Below are 17,225 nucleotides of genomic sequence, written 5' to 3' on the forward strand. Positions count from 1 at the left end.
GCATGTCTCTGTTGGCTATATTCAATTAAAAATAATAATAGGCCGTCACAGTTCATGTCCAACAACTTATTATTCCCAGTTTTACCCACTGCCCCCCCCCCCCCCCCTTAAGCTACAATCCCACACACCCACTGCCAGAATTAGGTATTTAATTTAAACTAAAGCATTTGTTCTTAGGGTTCATTTAGAATACTCCCATTTGGCTTTTCTCTGTTAACTCCGAGTCTGGCGAAGTGAAGTACTTTCAGTATATGTTAGAATTATAATTAAGACAGAAAAAACTCTGGCATCGATTTCACAACTTCTGCACTCTGACATTTGTCTTCACGCTGCAGTCAGTTGAAGTTTGAAGTCAAAAGAGGCTGACAAAAATCAAATTCCCTTCTTAGCGCTCTTCAATCCGCCGTGTGTGTCTGACTTCAGCTCTGCTTTCGTCATCCCTCTTGCTGCATTTCTTGCGATGTCAGTCTGCCTATCAGCACTCTTTCATCTCCTGTCTGTGTCTTTTACCTCCTGACTTGCTTCACTCTTTCATTAACTTCTTCACGGTAACTGACATTTTACATTGTGCCACTTTCAAATAAGTCACCATTGCTTTCTACTGACAGCTTTCACTTTTTACCGTGCTTTTGTGCAGCACTGTTTTTATTTTATTATTTTTTTTATCAGCCTCACTTATGACATGTATTCAGATGTGATTATTTTAATGTTTGTGTGCAAAAACATTATCACTGAAAAGATGCCAGAGAGTTCAATGCAACCCATGCAGATTCTTCTTCTTCTTTTTAACACAAGTAATGTTTGTCAGAAAATGACATATATAATATTTAATAAGTGTAAATACATTTTACAAATGTTACAATACATTTTATATCTACATCTGGAGCCTGTGTCTGATTTTTTGTAACAAACCTAAGTTTCCCCTTAAATAAGTAGAGTTGTTAGCAATGATGATGAACAATGATAGACGATGGCTTTGTCGAGTAGCTACGTGTCTGACACCATGAATGTAGAGTGGCGGTGTGTTGATGACCATCCTTGCATTAATATAGTGAGACTCATTAACTGTAGTGTTAAAAATAAACTCTGGGAGTAACCAGATAGCTAATTGGTTACAGTGTATCTCACATGGGCACAAAAGCCAACAGCATTGGGAATTGAACTATTAGTTCTTGGTTAAATTCCTGGTATAGCAACTTTTAACATTTGCTTTTCACCTGCACCAACTTGCCACATTGTTACGGTGTAATGAAGAAAAAATAGTCAAAATAATTCAGGATGTTTCCTCAGTTATCACTGCAAAGAGATTAAGAGCTAACGTTATTAGTTGTGTAATTTATTGAGAAATGTTAGACATTACATTTGACATTAGCATGTATGTTAGCTGTTAGGTCTGGGTACTCTTTACTGAAAACATGGTCCAAAATATACTAAAAAAAAAATCAAATGCAAACGGTTTTACCAATTTTACTGAGGAGATTCAATAGGTTTGTTTTTCAGTGTGTTGTCAGCTCCCTTCTAAAAGTGTCTTTTTCTTTCTACAATCTTTTCCTAAACCTAAAGAGTGCAAGAGGTGACCTGATATCTCACTTTATATGGGTTCTGCACAGCATGTCCCTCACCAACGGAGAATGACTCCAGTTTGCGGTCAACATCTAAAGAATTGTACAGCTCATAAAAAGAAGTCCTGATCTACAGTTGCATCCCTGCTGAACACCATCATTACCAGACAGAGCTGCTTAAATAACAGTTTTTAAAAAGGAATTAATGAAGATGCATTTGGCTTATTGTATAGACTGCTTAATGAAAAAGATTGGAAAGCTGGCATTCAAAATAAAATACTGTATGCAACATTTGTCTTCCACATAATAGATGCAAATAAAGTAACCTATTTATTTTTGTAGTTTAGCTGTATTAACATTTCAGTCTATAGTACCTGTCTCCGTTAGGTAACAGTGGGTAAAACCAGCTGCTGAAAGTGAAACCTAAAGAAACACATACATACCAAGAGAGAGTCAAACTCTCCTTTTCAGCTTCCTGTAGGTCAGCCATAGCCACACTGGCCTTTCCACATGTTTAAAGTGGAACGCTTGCACGGGCCATTCTGAACGACCAATATCATTATTTATTTGGAGGACTTGTTGAAATTCGGTCCTAGTGAGCACATGATAAGCTGGTCTTTTATAATTGCTTTGCCAAGCCTGAGATGTGGCTTTGTGATGAGAGCCCCATTCTTCATTACGCTACCTCTCATATAGGAAAAATGAAAAACAAAGCCCTGGCACTTTCATTTTTCAAACCGCAGTCAGCTAGAGCAAGTTTGTTGCTGGCCTCTCTTTTCCTCTCAACTCCCATTCAATTTCCTGGACATTGAGCTGCAGGATGAGTAGATGCAACACTTCAGGAATGATCCAATTAATTTTAATACTTTGGCCAAGGCCAGACAATTCACCAAAAAGAACAGAGTAAATTCAATATATCAGTTCAAGTCAGAGCTTTCCTCCTTTGTTTAACTTGTACATTGTTCTCTTTAGGCTCAGCTCATTCCCCGACATTTAAGCTGCCTCATTCATTCCCTTCTCATTTACTGTCCTGCTTGGGACCCGTCAACTTTTTTTCTTCTTTATCTCGCATATCTAAGTCTTTCAATTGCAATTCTTCAGACTGCCCCATCCCCACCCTCAGGGGAATTTCTTCTTATCTTGAATCTATCTTTATGCCAATGCTCACCCCAAACCCTCCAACACTGCAGCATCCAGATAAGTCCAAGCTGGTAATACAGTGACAGCCAGAAAAGGGCACCTGCATAAACCTAACAGAAAAACAGTTTGTGAATGTATTAAAAAACAAACAAACACACACACACAGGTGGAGGCAGGTGCAGAAAAGTGCACACATAAACAGGCACCCAAAACAAGCTCAACTGCAGATTGACCAGCTGATTGTCCGCCGCTGCCAAGAAGCCTACCTGTCAGGACTGACGTGACATTCCCCAGGAGAATAAAACAAACTTCAGAGGTGTCAAGAAAGTAACGCAGGGAAGACGCAATACAAGGAAAGAAGGAATAAGAAGCATGGATGGGAGAGAAGCGGGAGGGGAAAGGAGGAGGAAAAACGCAAGGAGAGGACATGAGGAAAATGTAATGGTGGGAGGGGGGAAGTGACAGCAGAGACAAAGCTGGGAGAAAGTAGCAGATGAGAGAAGGTGACAACAGATGGGCAGAAAATGCAAACAAAACAACAGCGAGAAGAAAGTAATGAGCAGAGAAAACAGACAAAAAAATGCTTTAATCTTTTAAAATCATCACAGAAGTCAAGATTTTTATTTGATTGAATTATTCTCTGTTGTTTTTGTTAATGAGCAACTAACATCAATTAAAGCGTGTGTGAATACCTTTTGTTTATTTCGACCACAGAACGTCAGGATTATTCACCACTGATGTTTCCCAAAATCTGCTACAAACCTGGGCCACTGTCCTCACTTCCTGGATCGCTTTCACAATAAAAGCACCTTCACCTTGCATTCTTTTTGCTGCTAAAAAGGACATACTAGGACATGATCCCATATACTCAAAATGTCAGAAGTGAGTAATAGTTTTGTTTTCTCACAGACTTTCAAACAATTACATTTCTTTTTTGCAACCAGAGGAGTCACCCCATGGATGCCATTAAAGAGAATCGAAATTTTAGTGCACTTTTCCACTGACTTCAATTTTGAGACCTGGAGGCTACAACTGTCTTTTATATACAGTCTGCCGTTCCTCTTGCCGACTGGATGTGAGAAAAGCTGGAGCCTGAACAGGAAAAGCAATTAGGAAATCTAGTGCAGCACCCGCTGTCACAGGCATACAAGCTTCAGCACAGGTGGATGCTTCACTCCATGGTTAACCTCTGCGATCTTTGATCTCTGACAACATTCTCGAATCTTGGCTTTTTGAACTGAAGCTCATTTAACCTTGTGGACACCACACTTTGGGTTATTTAGACCAAATACTCAATTTTGCTCTACAAGGGCCTGATATCCACTTACGAGGACGTTATACTGTTATTGTTCTATCAAAATTTTAAACAAATATCCTCATATGTGGCTCTCATTTTTCTTAGAAACAAAAATTAGGTAAAAAAAAAATCTGGCAATTCTTTGTTTTTTACGGAGCCCCGCAGGGGACATGGGAGAAAAAAAAATTAAGACGGACTTTTGCGAGATCTCGCAAAAATATCTCGGGATCTCGCAAAAGTTTTGCGAGATCTCGCAAAACAAACTCGGGATCTCGCAAAACTTTTGCGAGATCTCGCCTCTGTAGGTCGGCTGCCGAAGAATGCAGCTAAAAGTTTTGCGAGATCTCGCAAAAGTTTTGCGAGATCCCGAGTTAGTTTTGCGAGATCTCGCAAAAGTTTTGCGAGATCCCGAGTTAGTTTTGCGAGATCTCGCAAAAGTCCGTCTTAATTTTTTTTTCTCCCATGTCCCCTGCGGGGCTCCGTAGTTTTTACATTCATCAGGTCCCAATATGCCCAAATATCAAAGAGAAATTAAAAATGCATGCCGTGAATGAGTTCGGGTCTTAGGAGGTTAAAGCATTTTTATTGGTTTATTTATAAACTACATTGTAGGAACTGGTGATATTGTTGCGAGCTGACGGAAGAGTATGATATCATCTATGAGGTCACAAATGTCCCGGCTGCTACACTGAAAAAATTAGACCACGGGTCACTTGAATGATGTGAGACACCACACTGTGTGATTACTTTCGTCTCCAGGAATATACCTACCAAGGTGAAGAAGACACGCCATCCCTCAGCTGTCTTCTGCTTATTAAGTAAAGAGTCACTGGATATGCAGTTATTACTATTTTATCTGTCACTGATAAAATAACATAGTAATAAAAATCTTTATTGTTCCCAACATAACTGTAGCATAAGAACTACTGTTGAACTTCTCCTTTGGTGCTCTGGCAAACAGAAGCCCACTGAGTGAAAGAGTAACACAGAGACAAACAAACAGAGCCGGTTAGGAAAAGAAGAAAAGGATTGAGAGGTTAGCAGGAAGTGCAGCGGGCTGGCAGGCCAGATGTGAACATCTTCACAGGGACCAGCGCTCTTTTTAAATTCTCTGGGTGTACCAGGGGTTAAGACAAGACTTTGCTCTTAAAGGGCTCATCCACATAACCGTGCTTCGTTTCTGCTACTCATACGTAATTCATTACCTCCTACTCTGAGAGCGACAAGAGGCAAAGAGAGTGAGAGAAAGAAAGACTAAGAGGGCGAGAAAGTGTATGCTTTGTGTGCAAGTCGGGTTTGAACTCCCACAGAGGTGGAGGGGGGGGCTCTTAAATATGAAAAATGTCCTCCTCGTCTGACGGCCCGAGGATACACAGGAGTCACAGCGAGAGCATATGGACTGCATAAAAAGCATTACAAATCACACCGCTACACACATAACCCTCCTCCTAAAAGGCGCGCACACACACAAACACACAAACGCAGTCGCATGTACACAAGTTCCCACAGAAGTCAGTCTGTGTACAAATCAGCAGGCGAAACAGCGAGAATATAGCACAGAACGTCTTGTATAAACGATCTGTCAGCTAGCTAGCTAGCCCCACAGCCGACGCATATTGGATCTCCACATCCAGCAGCAGTTCCCATTTGAAAGCCACAGTAGAGCTAGGCTGGGGGGTGCTGCTACATAGCTGTGGAAATTGAAGGTAATGCCAAAGCGAATCTGTGTATTTATGTGTGCTGCTGTTCGCTCAATCCATTTTCTTTTGTATTTATGGCTTTAATTCATCACGCAGACCTCCTTTGGGATAGCAGCACAATATCAACAAATACACATCCATATTAAGTCGAGACAATATGCTCCTCTTGGTTCAAGAGAAAAGTTGAAATAAACACAAACTCTCGGCAAGCCTTATCTGACTCCCTGCCGGCCAACTTTGCTCATTCCGCAAGGGCATTGTAATTGCACACATTTAATTTGTGTTGTTAATTTGTCTATCGATTGGACAAGCGCAGCCCCCTGGCTGGAACACTTTGTGTGTCTGTGAGTGGGAGAGCAGTCTTGTGTGTTTGTCTGAGCACCTCAGAGCAGGTCTGACGCTTGCAGTCATGTTTGTCATTTACTGTTGATCTCACTGGGCACAAATCATTACCGCAACAAACAATCTCCTAATAACAGCCGAGGTCAAACTGCGGCACTGCTGATCACGCCGGATCCTGATGCTAAGAGAGCCGCTATATGTGCAGCGCTAATAAAACTGTCAAGCTGCCAGACTCGAAGGCACATTACATTCAATTTTATGGACTTTCAAGCAACATATAGAAACGCAACGTGGGTCGTTAAACGGATGGTTTGACATTTCGGAAAATACTCTTTTTGTGTTTTGAGCCAGATGATTGATACCACTCGTGTCACCTGTAATGTCGAGACTGTAATTGTAGTTTTCTTGGGGTTTTGCGTGGGACAATATCTTGGCAGGTGCAGTGATTTCCTGGTTCCTCTCACTTGCCTGTCAATCTAGCGGCGACTCCAAAACTCACTCGGTGAACCCATCGAGAAATAGTTCAGTCTCTCTCTGGAGAGTAGCTTCCAGTCCTTATGCAAGAAAGCAAATAAGCACATTTCAAAATATGATTTCCTGGAAAGGCTGTTTCTTTATTTGTTGAGCTGTTGCTGCCATGCATCACTGTGATTGGCACAACTCTTTCAGCACTACGAGCTTTGAGCTGCTGCACATACGGGAACCAAAATAGCAGGTGTGCTTAGAGATGCTCACACAGTCGTGCCGAGAACCTACTGCTTTGCACTTGTTGTGCTTGATTAAAATAGGGCACATAAATCTGCCTTTGACGCAACCATTGTAGCCGTGTGTAACAGAGGTGCATTGAGGTAAATAAGTATATTAGAGATTGGATAACCGTGGGGTCACGCTGTGAAGCGGTGACAAGCGGTACAGACAATGTCAAAGTAAATGTCAGTCAGACAGGTGGAGGGGCAGCGAGGACAGTGCCACACTTGTCAAATCTGTAATGTCAAATGGAAATAATAGGAAGCCAGCCTATAAATACACACACAGAAAACGATTCATATCAATTTTTGCTCACCCAAATCTTTTTTTTTTCTTTCACAGCTGGGACATAGATTTGTGTTTTGTTTTTTCAGCTTCCCAGTCAGGCTTTCATGGAGAAAGCGGCATGTTATCGCATCACAGTGAGAAGGTCCTGGGTTTGAATCCAGCCTGAGGCATTTATTGTAGAGTTCGCATTACAACCCTGCATATGTGTGGGCTCTCTCCGGGTACCCGAGCTTCCTCCACAGTCCAAAAAACATACATGGGGTTCAGTTAGCTGGAGACAGGTGTGAATGTGAGGGTTGCCTGTCTCTATGTGACAAGGTGCACCTGCCTCTCGCTGGCATCTGGGATAGGCTCCAGCACCCCATGAACCAGAAGTATATGGATAGATAAATACAAAGTGACAACCATTTATGTGTTTGATATACTGATGCAAGTCTTCTGTGTCTGCCCTGTGCTGTTTATTTGCTAATGGTATAGTTTTAATGCTTAGAAATTAAATTCAGCTCAGCAGTTCAACTCAACAGTGTGCAAATAAAGTTTACCGTAGGGACCGGCTTTATGTTTGCATCTCGTTATGTTGTTTTTACAGCACGCTCTAACATGCACTGCAATCTAAATAACTGATTAACTAGCATCCCCGAAGCAGGTCCTAAAATAACCAGAAATTGTTTTCACGCAAAAGCAGCGCCGCACAGCTGGTGTTTGTTCGTGGCACGAGAAGCACCTCTTGACTAATTATTTGAAAAGGTTATTCCTGAATACGGTATCTGTAAAGCATTGTTAAGCAAAACTAAATATTGTTCTGTGACTGCTGCTCTTTTGTGCTGGAAATCTGGATGAGCTCCACGCATGAAAACGTGCAACCGGAGCTTAGCGTAGAACAAACTGACCCTGAGCTGCTATTCAACATGGTCGTCCTAAGCTTAAAATGCCTTTATGTACATTTAAAGCTCACATGCGAGCAAAGGTAAATGGATTTAATGGAACATCCAATGTTCTGGTCTTAGCTAGAACAGAAGAGGTCAGCTTAGGTATGGGTATTATTCAGCCCTGCACACGTACACACACTAACTCCACCAACTCTGTGTTATAACCATGTAATCTCTTCTCCCTGAGTGGCCAAAGATTGGATGTAGTACACGGCGATGTTCCCAGTGTGCATTTATGTGTGTGAGTGCCTTACACCTTCTCTGGCCTACACAGCAGGGCTGGCTTGCTACAGCTGCCCTCCGGCGGGATAAAGGGCGGATGAGTGGGTGGCTTTGGAACAGCAAACCAGCATCTCAATAAAAAGCTGAAGTGGAAGCTTGCGTGTGTGTCTCTGTGAAGCACTGGCAAATTTGATCAACCGCGATGGACAGCAGCCCTAACAAGGCTTAATAACAAGCCTGTTTCACACATACAAAAGCAATACATTCAAAATGAAAATCCTGGCTTTATATTAGCGCAATACAAAGTCATGAGTAGAAAAACGAGGCTATGCAGCACTCTCCTTTGAATCCACCTGACATTTCATATTGTCCTCGCTTTGATCCTTCAAATGCACATTTCCCCTCTTTCTTCCAATTCTTTTCTTATTATTGTAATTCTCTTTTCAAACTACATTTTCAGTCCTGCATTAGTTGGCGTGAATCCCTCCAACCTTACGATGTAATTTTCTGAGCAGCTCTTGAACTCATAATGGATTCATGTCAGAATGAGACCTTCAGCATTCAGTCCACAGCGCATCCGATTTGGGAGTGAATCATCCCATTTTGTCTGATTCCTCTCGTAATTAAGCATCAATCCAGTTTAGCGCTTTGAGCATCCGCGGGAGAAGCGGATGCTCGAAGCTGTTCTTTCAATTATATTTGAACAAAACAATTTTTTTTTGTTTTGAGAAATCAGGTTCATAGTGCAGTCAGCGAGTTTGTGTCACCTTAAAATGGTGCTTTTTTTGTCCCTTTCTTCTCATCAGCTTTGCGCTTTATGTTAATGTGCTCATGGCTGCTCATTGTTTATTATATTTCAATGCAAGCTTTATTATGCACTTCCTTTACTTTTGGACGTTAGATTTCCTATTTTGAGTGCAGTTAATTTACACAAGGACAGTGAAGTCATCGAAATAATAATTTCATGGTATATAGACATGTATTTTTGGACATTATTCTCACTTCCTTCATTTCTGTCTGATATGTAGGTGATGCTGAAGAAAAAACATCTGTACACAGTTTGTGTATGAAAGGCTGGCTATTACTATATATGGTGATCCTTTTTATTAAAAATCCTGCAATGCCAATTCAATGATCATTACATCAGATTTTATTGAGGTTTTTCCCCCGACTGCAGCTGGTAAATGTGTTCATTGTGTTTTCGGTGTGGGTGGATTATTAAGTATTATCGATAATAGTTCAGGAAGTGGTCGTTTTATGAATGTTTATTTTGCAAAAGCTAAAAGGATAAATTGTGTTTATCTGGAAAATCATCCACTACTATCTGAAAATGGCTGTAAACTCCCAAACTTGTCTGAAAGACAAAATGTTAAATGTTAATTGAAGGCCCCTTTTTAGAATAAATGTGCTGATATAAACATCAAGGACTGTTTCAAACAGGTTTTCAAAGTGATAAGGGGGTTCCACTGGTGAGCCACAGAGCCAGTGCTGCAAGAACATGGAGCTGAATGGGATTTTTACATGGAAAACACAGAACAGCTTGTTGTTGCTCTTCATTTGAGGATTTCATTAAAATTAAACCTGGATGTTATTGTATTGTAAGTGATTGATAAAAAAATTGGGGTCAGAGTGGGAGAAAACAAAAGGTTGGAAAGGATGCGTATAGAAATAGAAATACAGTGGCTTATATTAGCCATCACTGGGCATCACATTTGGAATGTAAACAGCCCACTGAATGCCAATCATCAGTTGCTATCAATCAATGTATAGTGTCAGTATTCGCTCTCCTTACCTTAACAGGAGGTTTCTAGCAGTTGTGTAAAAGAGTGAATGTCAGATCTGCAGTAAAGTGTCAGACATTGTGGAAGACAAAGTTTGGTAGAAAACTGTCAAAGGTTTTGAGAACCTTTGCTTTAAACTAGAAAAACATCACCCATTACTTGGTTCAGCTGCGTAGAGCAACCACAACTGAAATATGCAAGCTACGAGTAGACGAACAAGGCCACCTCCTTCAGAAATACAGCCCAGACTTGAAAAGCTTTAATGACTTTCACTCGGTTTGGGAAATTTGATGAATGACAGTACAAATCTGTTTGGATATGTGCATCAACAGCGGTTTAACTTAGTGGTGGTTGAAGGATCCTGTATCGTGGTTGCAAACCTGTTTTGTAGCCCTCAAAATATTATCTTGACTTCTACAATGTTACATTTCCCTTACATGGTGCATGAATCTAAATGGAAAGTTTGCAGATGGAGAAGTCTGTTCTCAGAGCAAATAATGAAGCTGCCAAGGAGAATTTGCTGCAAGCTCTCTACATAATATGAAGCGACAGGTACAGGTACATACTACGTGAACTGTGGTTGGGTGGTATTTTAAAAATTTGAAAATGACCAAGGCCAGTCCAACAACTAGCTTTGACAAAATATTCCTCGGTTCCACTACCTCCTGGCTGTCTAGCTCTCGAATACCTCAGGGTGTTTTTTCACACCCGCAGAGTTTAGTGCGTTTAAATCGAACTCTGGTTTGTTTTTCCACTTGAAGTGGTTCATTTGTACAGGTGTGAACACAATAACTGCAGTCGGGTGCGGACAAAAACAACCACACCCTTTGGATGAACTCCAGCGCGGTGCGTTTATGGTGTGAATGTGATCCAACTCTGGTCCACAGAAAAACAACCTGGTGTACATTACAGGTGTGAGCTAAAAAAAATGTCCCTTAGCCATATATGCTTTGTATTCTCAATGCGGTAAGGTCCTATAGATGTGCAAAGGTCTGTACAAGCTAGCGACTAACATAAATTCTCTGTGTTCTCCAATAGTGCAGAACACAGCACGTTCTTCCTGTATTTACTTTTGTTGCTTCTGCCCCAGACACATGGGGCCAGTGAGCAGACGCAACATTCTCACATGGTTTATGATGCAATATTCTCCACTTGGAAAATAAACCAAAGCGTGGCAAAAAGCTACGAGTTAAGCTACTCCTCAACTGAATCGGACCAGAGTAAATGTACTACATGTGTGAAAACACCCTCAGAAATCTGCCAGACACAAGACCTCTGCTACTCTACACTCGCCAGTTATACATGATTTAAATGTCCGTCAGCGTCTGAGTACAACTTTCACTAACTAACCCCCCACCCAAAAAAAACAACAGTATCAGCAACTTCTTTCAAACAAAAACCAAAAGAAATGATGCCCAAACTCATGAAGGTGAGACCCGCATTCTATTGAACTTGGATTTATCCTTTTAATGGTAACACTGACATTATTATTAGTATCAATTCAAAATCCAGCGTGGAGATTACAGGCAAAATGATCACATATCTAGCTCGCATCAGAATCAGAATCAGAATCAGAATCGTGTTTATTGGCCAAGTATATGTGCAGACACATACAGGGAATTTGGTTCCGGTAGATGGAGGCTCTCAAGCACAGCAATGTAAATCACACACACACACGTGTCTATATATACATTACACAAACATACACAAAGCTGTGTAAACCAACTATAAATAACCAATCTAAACTTATATACATAAAATACAGAAAAGAAGTGGAATGAATACTACAAAATGTACATAAGGTGCAGCTGCAGTCTGGCAGTGGGAGCAGTGTGACAGGTCAACTGTTTAGGAGGGAGATGGCGAGGGGAAAGAAACTGTTCCTGTGTCGGGTGGTCCTGGTCTGCAGGCTTCTGTACCGTCTGCCAGAGGGCAGCAGATCAAAAAGTCTGTGTGCAGGGTGTGAGGGATCTGTGATGATTTTCCCTGCCCGTTTCCTGGTTCTTGAGAGGTACAGATCCTGGATGGAGGGCAGGGGGGCGCCGATGATCCTTTCTGCTGCCCGTACAGTCCGCTGCAGTCTGCTCCTGTCCTGTTTAGTGGCTGCTCCATACCAGACTGTGATGGAGGAGCACAGGACAGACTCAATGACCGCAGTGTAGAACTGGATCAGCAGCTCCTGTGGAAGACTGTACTTCCCCAGTTGTCTCAGGAAGTACATCCTCTGCTGGGTCTTTTTGAGGATGGAGTTGATGTTGGTCTCCCACTTCAGGTCCTGGGAGATGGTTGTACCCAGGAACTTGAAGAACCTTACAGTCGACACATGGCTGTCTGATATGATGAGGGGGAGCAGAGTTGAGGGATGTCTCCTGAAGTCCACTGTCATCTCTACAGTCTTAAGAGTGTTCAGCTCCAGATTGTGCTGACTGCACCAGACTCATCACCATCCTGAATGAGGCCAATGACAGTGGTGTCATCTGCAAACTTTAGGAGTTTGACAGCCGAGTTCTTGGAGGTGCAGTCGTTAGTGTAGAGGGAGAACAGTAGTGGTGAGAGGACACATCCTTGAGGGGCACCAATACTGAGGGACCGGGTTTCAGAGGTGATCTCCCCCAGCCTCACTTGTTGCTTTCTGTCTGTCAGGAAGCTGGTGATCCACTGACAGGTAGCTGGTGACACGCTGAGCTGGGAGAGTTTGGAGGAGAGAAGTTCAGGCACAATGGTGTTAAAAGCCGAACTAAAGTCCACAAACAGGACCCTGGCATAAGTTTCCGGGCTGTCGAGGTGTTGCAGGATGTAATGCAGCCTGATGTTAACTGAATCATCCACCGACCTGTTTGGCGAGGTAGGCAAACTGCAGAGGGTCCAGCTGGTGGCCTGTAATGTCCTTCAGATAGGCTAACACCAGTCGTTCGAAGGATTTCATAACCACAGACGTCAAGGCGACAGGTCTGTAGTCATTCAGTCCTGTGATGGTGGGTTTCTTGGGAATAGGCATGATGGTGGAGTGTTTGAAGCAGGAGGGAACTTCACACAGCTCCAGGGATCTGTTGAAGATGCGAGTAAAGATGGGAGCCAGCTGTTCAGCACAGGTTTTGAGGCAGGAGAGTGAGACACCGTCTGGTCAGGGGCTTTCCTGGGCTTCTGTTTCTGAAATAGGAGGGTGAAGGGGGGAGAGATGGGAGGTGTGTTGGGGGTCAATGTCTGAAGCAATGTCTCTGGGGAGGGGAGGGTGAGGCGTGGGAGTCTGTCCGTCTCAAACCTGCAGTAGAAAGTGTTTAACTCGTTGGCCAGGTCTTTGTTTGCTTCAATAGTGGGTGGGGGGCGTCTGTAGCTGGTGAATTACTGCAGGCCCCTCCACACTGACGCTGGGTCGTTGGCTGAGAGCCGGGAATTCCTTTCCAGGGTGGTAATCTGGTCAGCCAGCTCGCACAGTGCGTTATTCGGGTTGGCCTGAGGAGGGATGTAAATACCGACCAGCATGAAGGAAGAAAACTCCCGCGGTGAATAAAACGGTTTACAATTGATGAAAAAACTTTCCAAGTGTGGGCTGCAGTGTTTCTGTAACACTGTGACATCAGTACACCAACCTTCATTAATGTAGAAGCAGACTCCACCACCCTTTGTTTTCCCTGAGAGCTCAGTTTCGCGGTCCGCCCGGTGGAGTTGGAAGCCCGGCAGATTTAAGACAGCGTCTGGGACTCGCTCACTGAGCCAGGTTTCAGTGAAGCAGAGGGCAGCAGAGCGTGCAAAGTCCTTGTTAGCAGTAATTAGTCGACTTTGTTTGGAAGAGAGCGGAGATTCGCGAGGTGAATGGAGGGGAGTGCCGTGCCGAATCCTCGCCGACGTAGTTTCACCAGCGCGACTCCCCTGTCTACGTCTTCTCCAGGAGCCACAGAGAGCTGTGAGCTCCAACTCCAACTAAAATGAAAACTTTTCCAGGTTTGTGAAAAATGGATAAGAACTATAGTGAGACGACTGCCTGATGTTTAGCAGTTGATCTCTGGAGAAAGTGATGTGGTCTGAGTGACCAAAAGCGCAGAAAATAAACAGAAGCAAGAAAAGTGCGAGAGAGCGCAGTACCGAGGCTGCCATCCGCGGCGCCATCTTGATCATCAGTGCATATACAAATACTGTAAATAACCCCCCGTAAAGAACGCTCTTTACCATAACGCAGTTTGGTACATACTGTGATGCAGGAATATTAAGCTTCAGCACAGTCTAATCTTGCCCATGGATTTGTTACATGCAGTAGGTCAACCTTGACCCAAGTTAATTAGAGCTCTAAATATGTACAGCCTGACTCTAATTACACACTGTGCACCAAGTCCACTAACAACTCAACTAACCTAATCCTAAGTCTTTAGGACCCACAAACTGGCTGGCTTTCAAACACACACAGATCCTCTGACACCAACAAAGGCTAAAGAAATAATTCAGGATTTACACTGCAAACCTGCTCATCAAATACACACTCGACACACACACATATACACAGACACACAACTCATCCGGCTCTCCAGGCGGACTTCACCTCCCACACATATTACTTTAGCAGTGATGGAACAGCAGCATCTCTCCCAAGAGAGAGGAGCAATACGAGGCGAAAGGAGTAGCAAGAGAGACAAGGAGGTGTTAGTCTCTCAGATTAAAACACTAAATATACCAACATGTACAAGATATTTGTTCTTTGTTTCCATCTGTCTATAATCCCTGCCTACTGCCCTCTATTCAAGAAGATTTATTGTCTTCAAAGTTTAAGAATATTGCCACTGCAACAAAACAAAGGGACACAATTTTCCCTTAAGAGCTACAGATGAAACCTTGATAAAGCTCAATTTACACTTATTTTCAAAAGTTTCTTACCAATATTCATGCTATACATCACTGCAGTGAACAGCAGGATTGTGTATGCATGACTGTCACTGTCTAATCCTGAGTGCACTGCAAGTTAATACACAGGGAATTAAACCAGAAATTGGAGATGCTTGTTTACTTGCACTGAGCATTCCTGCCATACCTAATGATGAGTGCATATCCAACTTGCCTTGATGAACAGTAAAATTCAACCACACAAGTTGAAATATTCAACTCAACACAGCATCTAGACGAGAACATGCTGATGCTTGTCTCTAGTTTTTTCCCGCACCACGCTGTTTACCCAAGAGGTATTTTGTTCTTAGGATAGTATATCAATGATTTACATAAGGAAAAATAAAAAAATAAATGCACTTAGGTGTTTCTATTTCTATTTCTTTTTAATTAGTTCACATTTCTCACGTACCGCTGGCAACCACAGACGTACCACCTGGGGAAAAAGCACCTCCATTTGGGTTTCACAGTCATAGTCTGGATTCTGTTTTGTTTGTTTAGAGTAAAGCTACACAAAAACGATACCTCCTCTTCTTAATCCTCCCACACTAAATCCCTCCATTATTTACCTCATCTAAAAATGTCTATTACCTTAACTTTTAAGCCCCCCTTAAGCAAAACAGTTTTTATTACTGCAAAGCTGAAAGTGCCATCATTATTTCAAGAATTGCTGAAATGCAACCTTGGGAGTCTGAAATAATGCTAAAAGGTGAGAAGTATATATGATTTATGCACTTTTAATACCACAGTTCATAAGATGGGGAGAATGCGGAAGAATAAAACAGTCGCTCTTTGTTCTGAAGCTCAATCTGCAGGATTTATCTGCTGCTCCAGAAATGATAAAGTAATGATAAAAGGCAAAAGTAATGTCTTCCTCATCTCAGAATGTGGCAGGACATATTATTTTTTTCTGTATTGTTTGTGATATTCATGTTAAATATGGTCAAATAATGAGGCCAGCACTTGTACGAATAATCCCTCCAGGTTTCAGCTGCTCTTAGTGAGTTCCCAGCAGTTTTTTCTACTCTTAGCTATGTATGATGTCAGCGAATGAGATCACTAATATAGTCATCTCAGGCATCAATATTTTTCCTTTACTGGACCCCAGTAATGAAAACACAGAACACGAAATAAACACATTTCCTACCTATAGCCATGAAGTCCTCGTGGTCCCAGGCTTGCAGCTGCGCTAAGGGGCCGCTGTACAACACCAGGCCATCAGCCACGTCCGTGATGAACTCCAGCGACACATGGCTCTCGAAACAGGGCATCATGGGAGGAAACCAGGCATAGCCGTTGCCATGGAAACTGTGCTTGTTCTGCTGGCATTCAGGCCCCTCGAACTGAGCTGGGCACTGGCACCTTGGGACAAAGAGGAAATCAAGAGGCGAAATGACACGAGTTAGTGAATGCAATAAAGAGATGGCTCCGATTTTTTCACCGCTTTGTGAAAATTCAGTTAAAACACTACCCTGATCTTTCTCAACCCCTTTTTGAACCTTTTGCCATATTTAGCTCTTTCAAGTATTTTTGCACCACGTCTGCTCTCCGTGTCTCCAAGTCTAGTTGTTTTCCCCTCTCAGACTAAGCTCCCCTTCGGCTATCTCGCTCTCTCATTTCGTATGTTTCACTGATGCAGATGTTCTCATTAGTGGCAAAACCACAGGGAGAATCACAACATCACTACCAAACTCCTCTCTCTGTGTTTCCACATATTCAAGTACTCATTTGTACCACTGCTTCCTGTCAAAATGTCACCTCTCACCTAGGGCTGGGCGATATGACCCAAAATTCATATCTCAATATTTTTTACCTGGACGGCGATATAAGATATATATCTCGATTTTTTTTTTTTAAAAGCCATAAAGTAAGAACAAAATGAGAGTTCTTAGTCAAAGCTGTGTCCCAGATGTCACACAGGCACTTTTATTAACATAGAGCAGATGTACATAAAATTTACTCAAAAATAAATTATGAGCATTTATTAAATAATAATGCTCCATAAATAAAAGAAAACAATGTTGTTTTTGTGCATAACAAAAAGCTCACAATTGTGCAGTCAAAATGTAAACTAAAAGACGCTGAGCACAATAACAAAGACAGATTTCACAGCTGCTCTGTTCCCAACTTCTACTCTGTGACTGACAGCATTGAGTTTGAAATCCTCTTCGTAACCACGTCTCTGAACAGGTGCCATTTATGGTCCTTATACACAGTAGGGTAATATTACGTTGAAGCACAGTACGTATCACTCCGCGAAGGCTCCTCGGTAGCCGTAATGCGCCGACAAACTATCAAGCGGTGCAGCACCGTAGCTTACCAAAGTCGTAATAAAACATTTTTGA

The 17,225-nt window shown here is 42.3% G+C and overlaps 1 protein-coding gene across 1 annotated transcript in view; it reads right to left on the minus strand.

Annotated features, from left to right (window-relative positions):
- LOC146678143 (neural-cadherin-like) overlaps positions 1-17,225 on the minus strand; it is a 334,730-nt gene that overhangs the window by 87,449 nt on the left and 230,056 nt on the right. The window contains exon 27 of the mRNA XM_085410097.1: positions 16,028-16,242. Within this exon, the coding sequence (XP_085266223.1) occupies positions 16,028-16,242 (215 nt within the window). The remainder of the gene's footprint in view (positions 1-16,027; positions 16,243-17,225) is intronic.

This window comes from Rhamphochromis longiceps, linkage group LG1 (assembly GCF_057381845.1).
Source record: "Rhamphochromis longiceps isolate RC_006_pf linkage group LG1, R_longiceps_female_GT1.1, whole genome shotgun sequence".
Lineage (NCBI taxonomy): Eukaryota > Metazoa > Chordata > Actinopteri > Cichliformes > Cichlidae > Rhamphochromis > Rhamphochromis longiceps.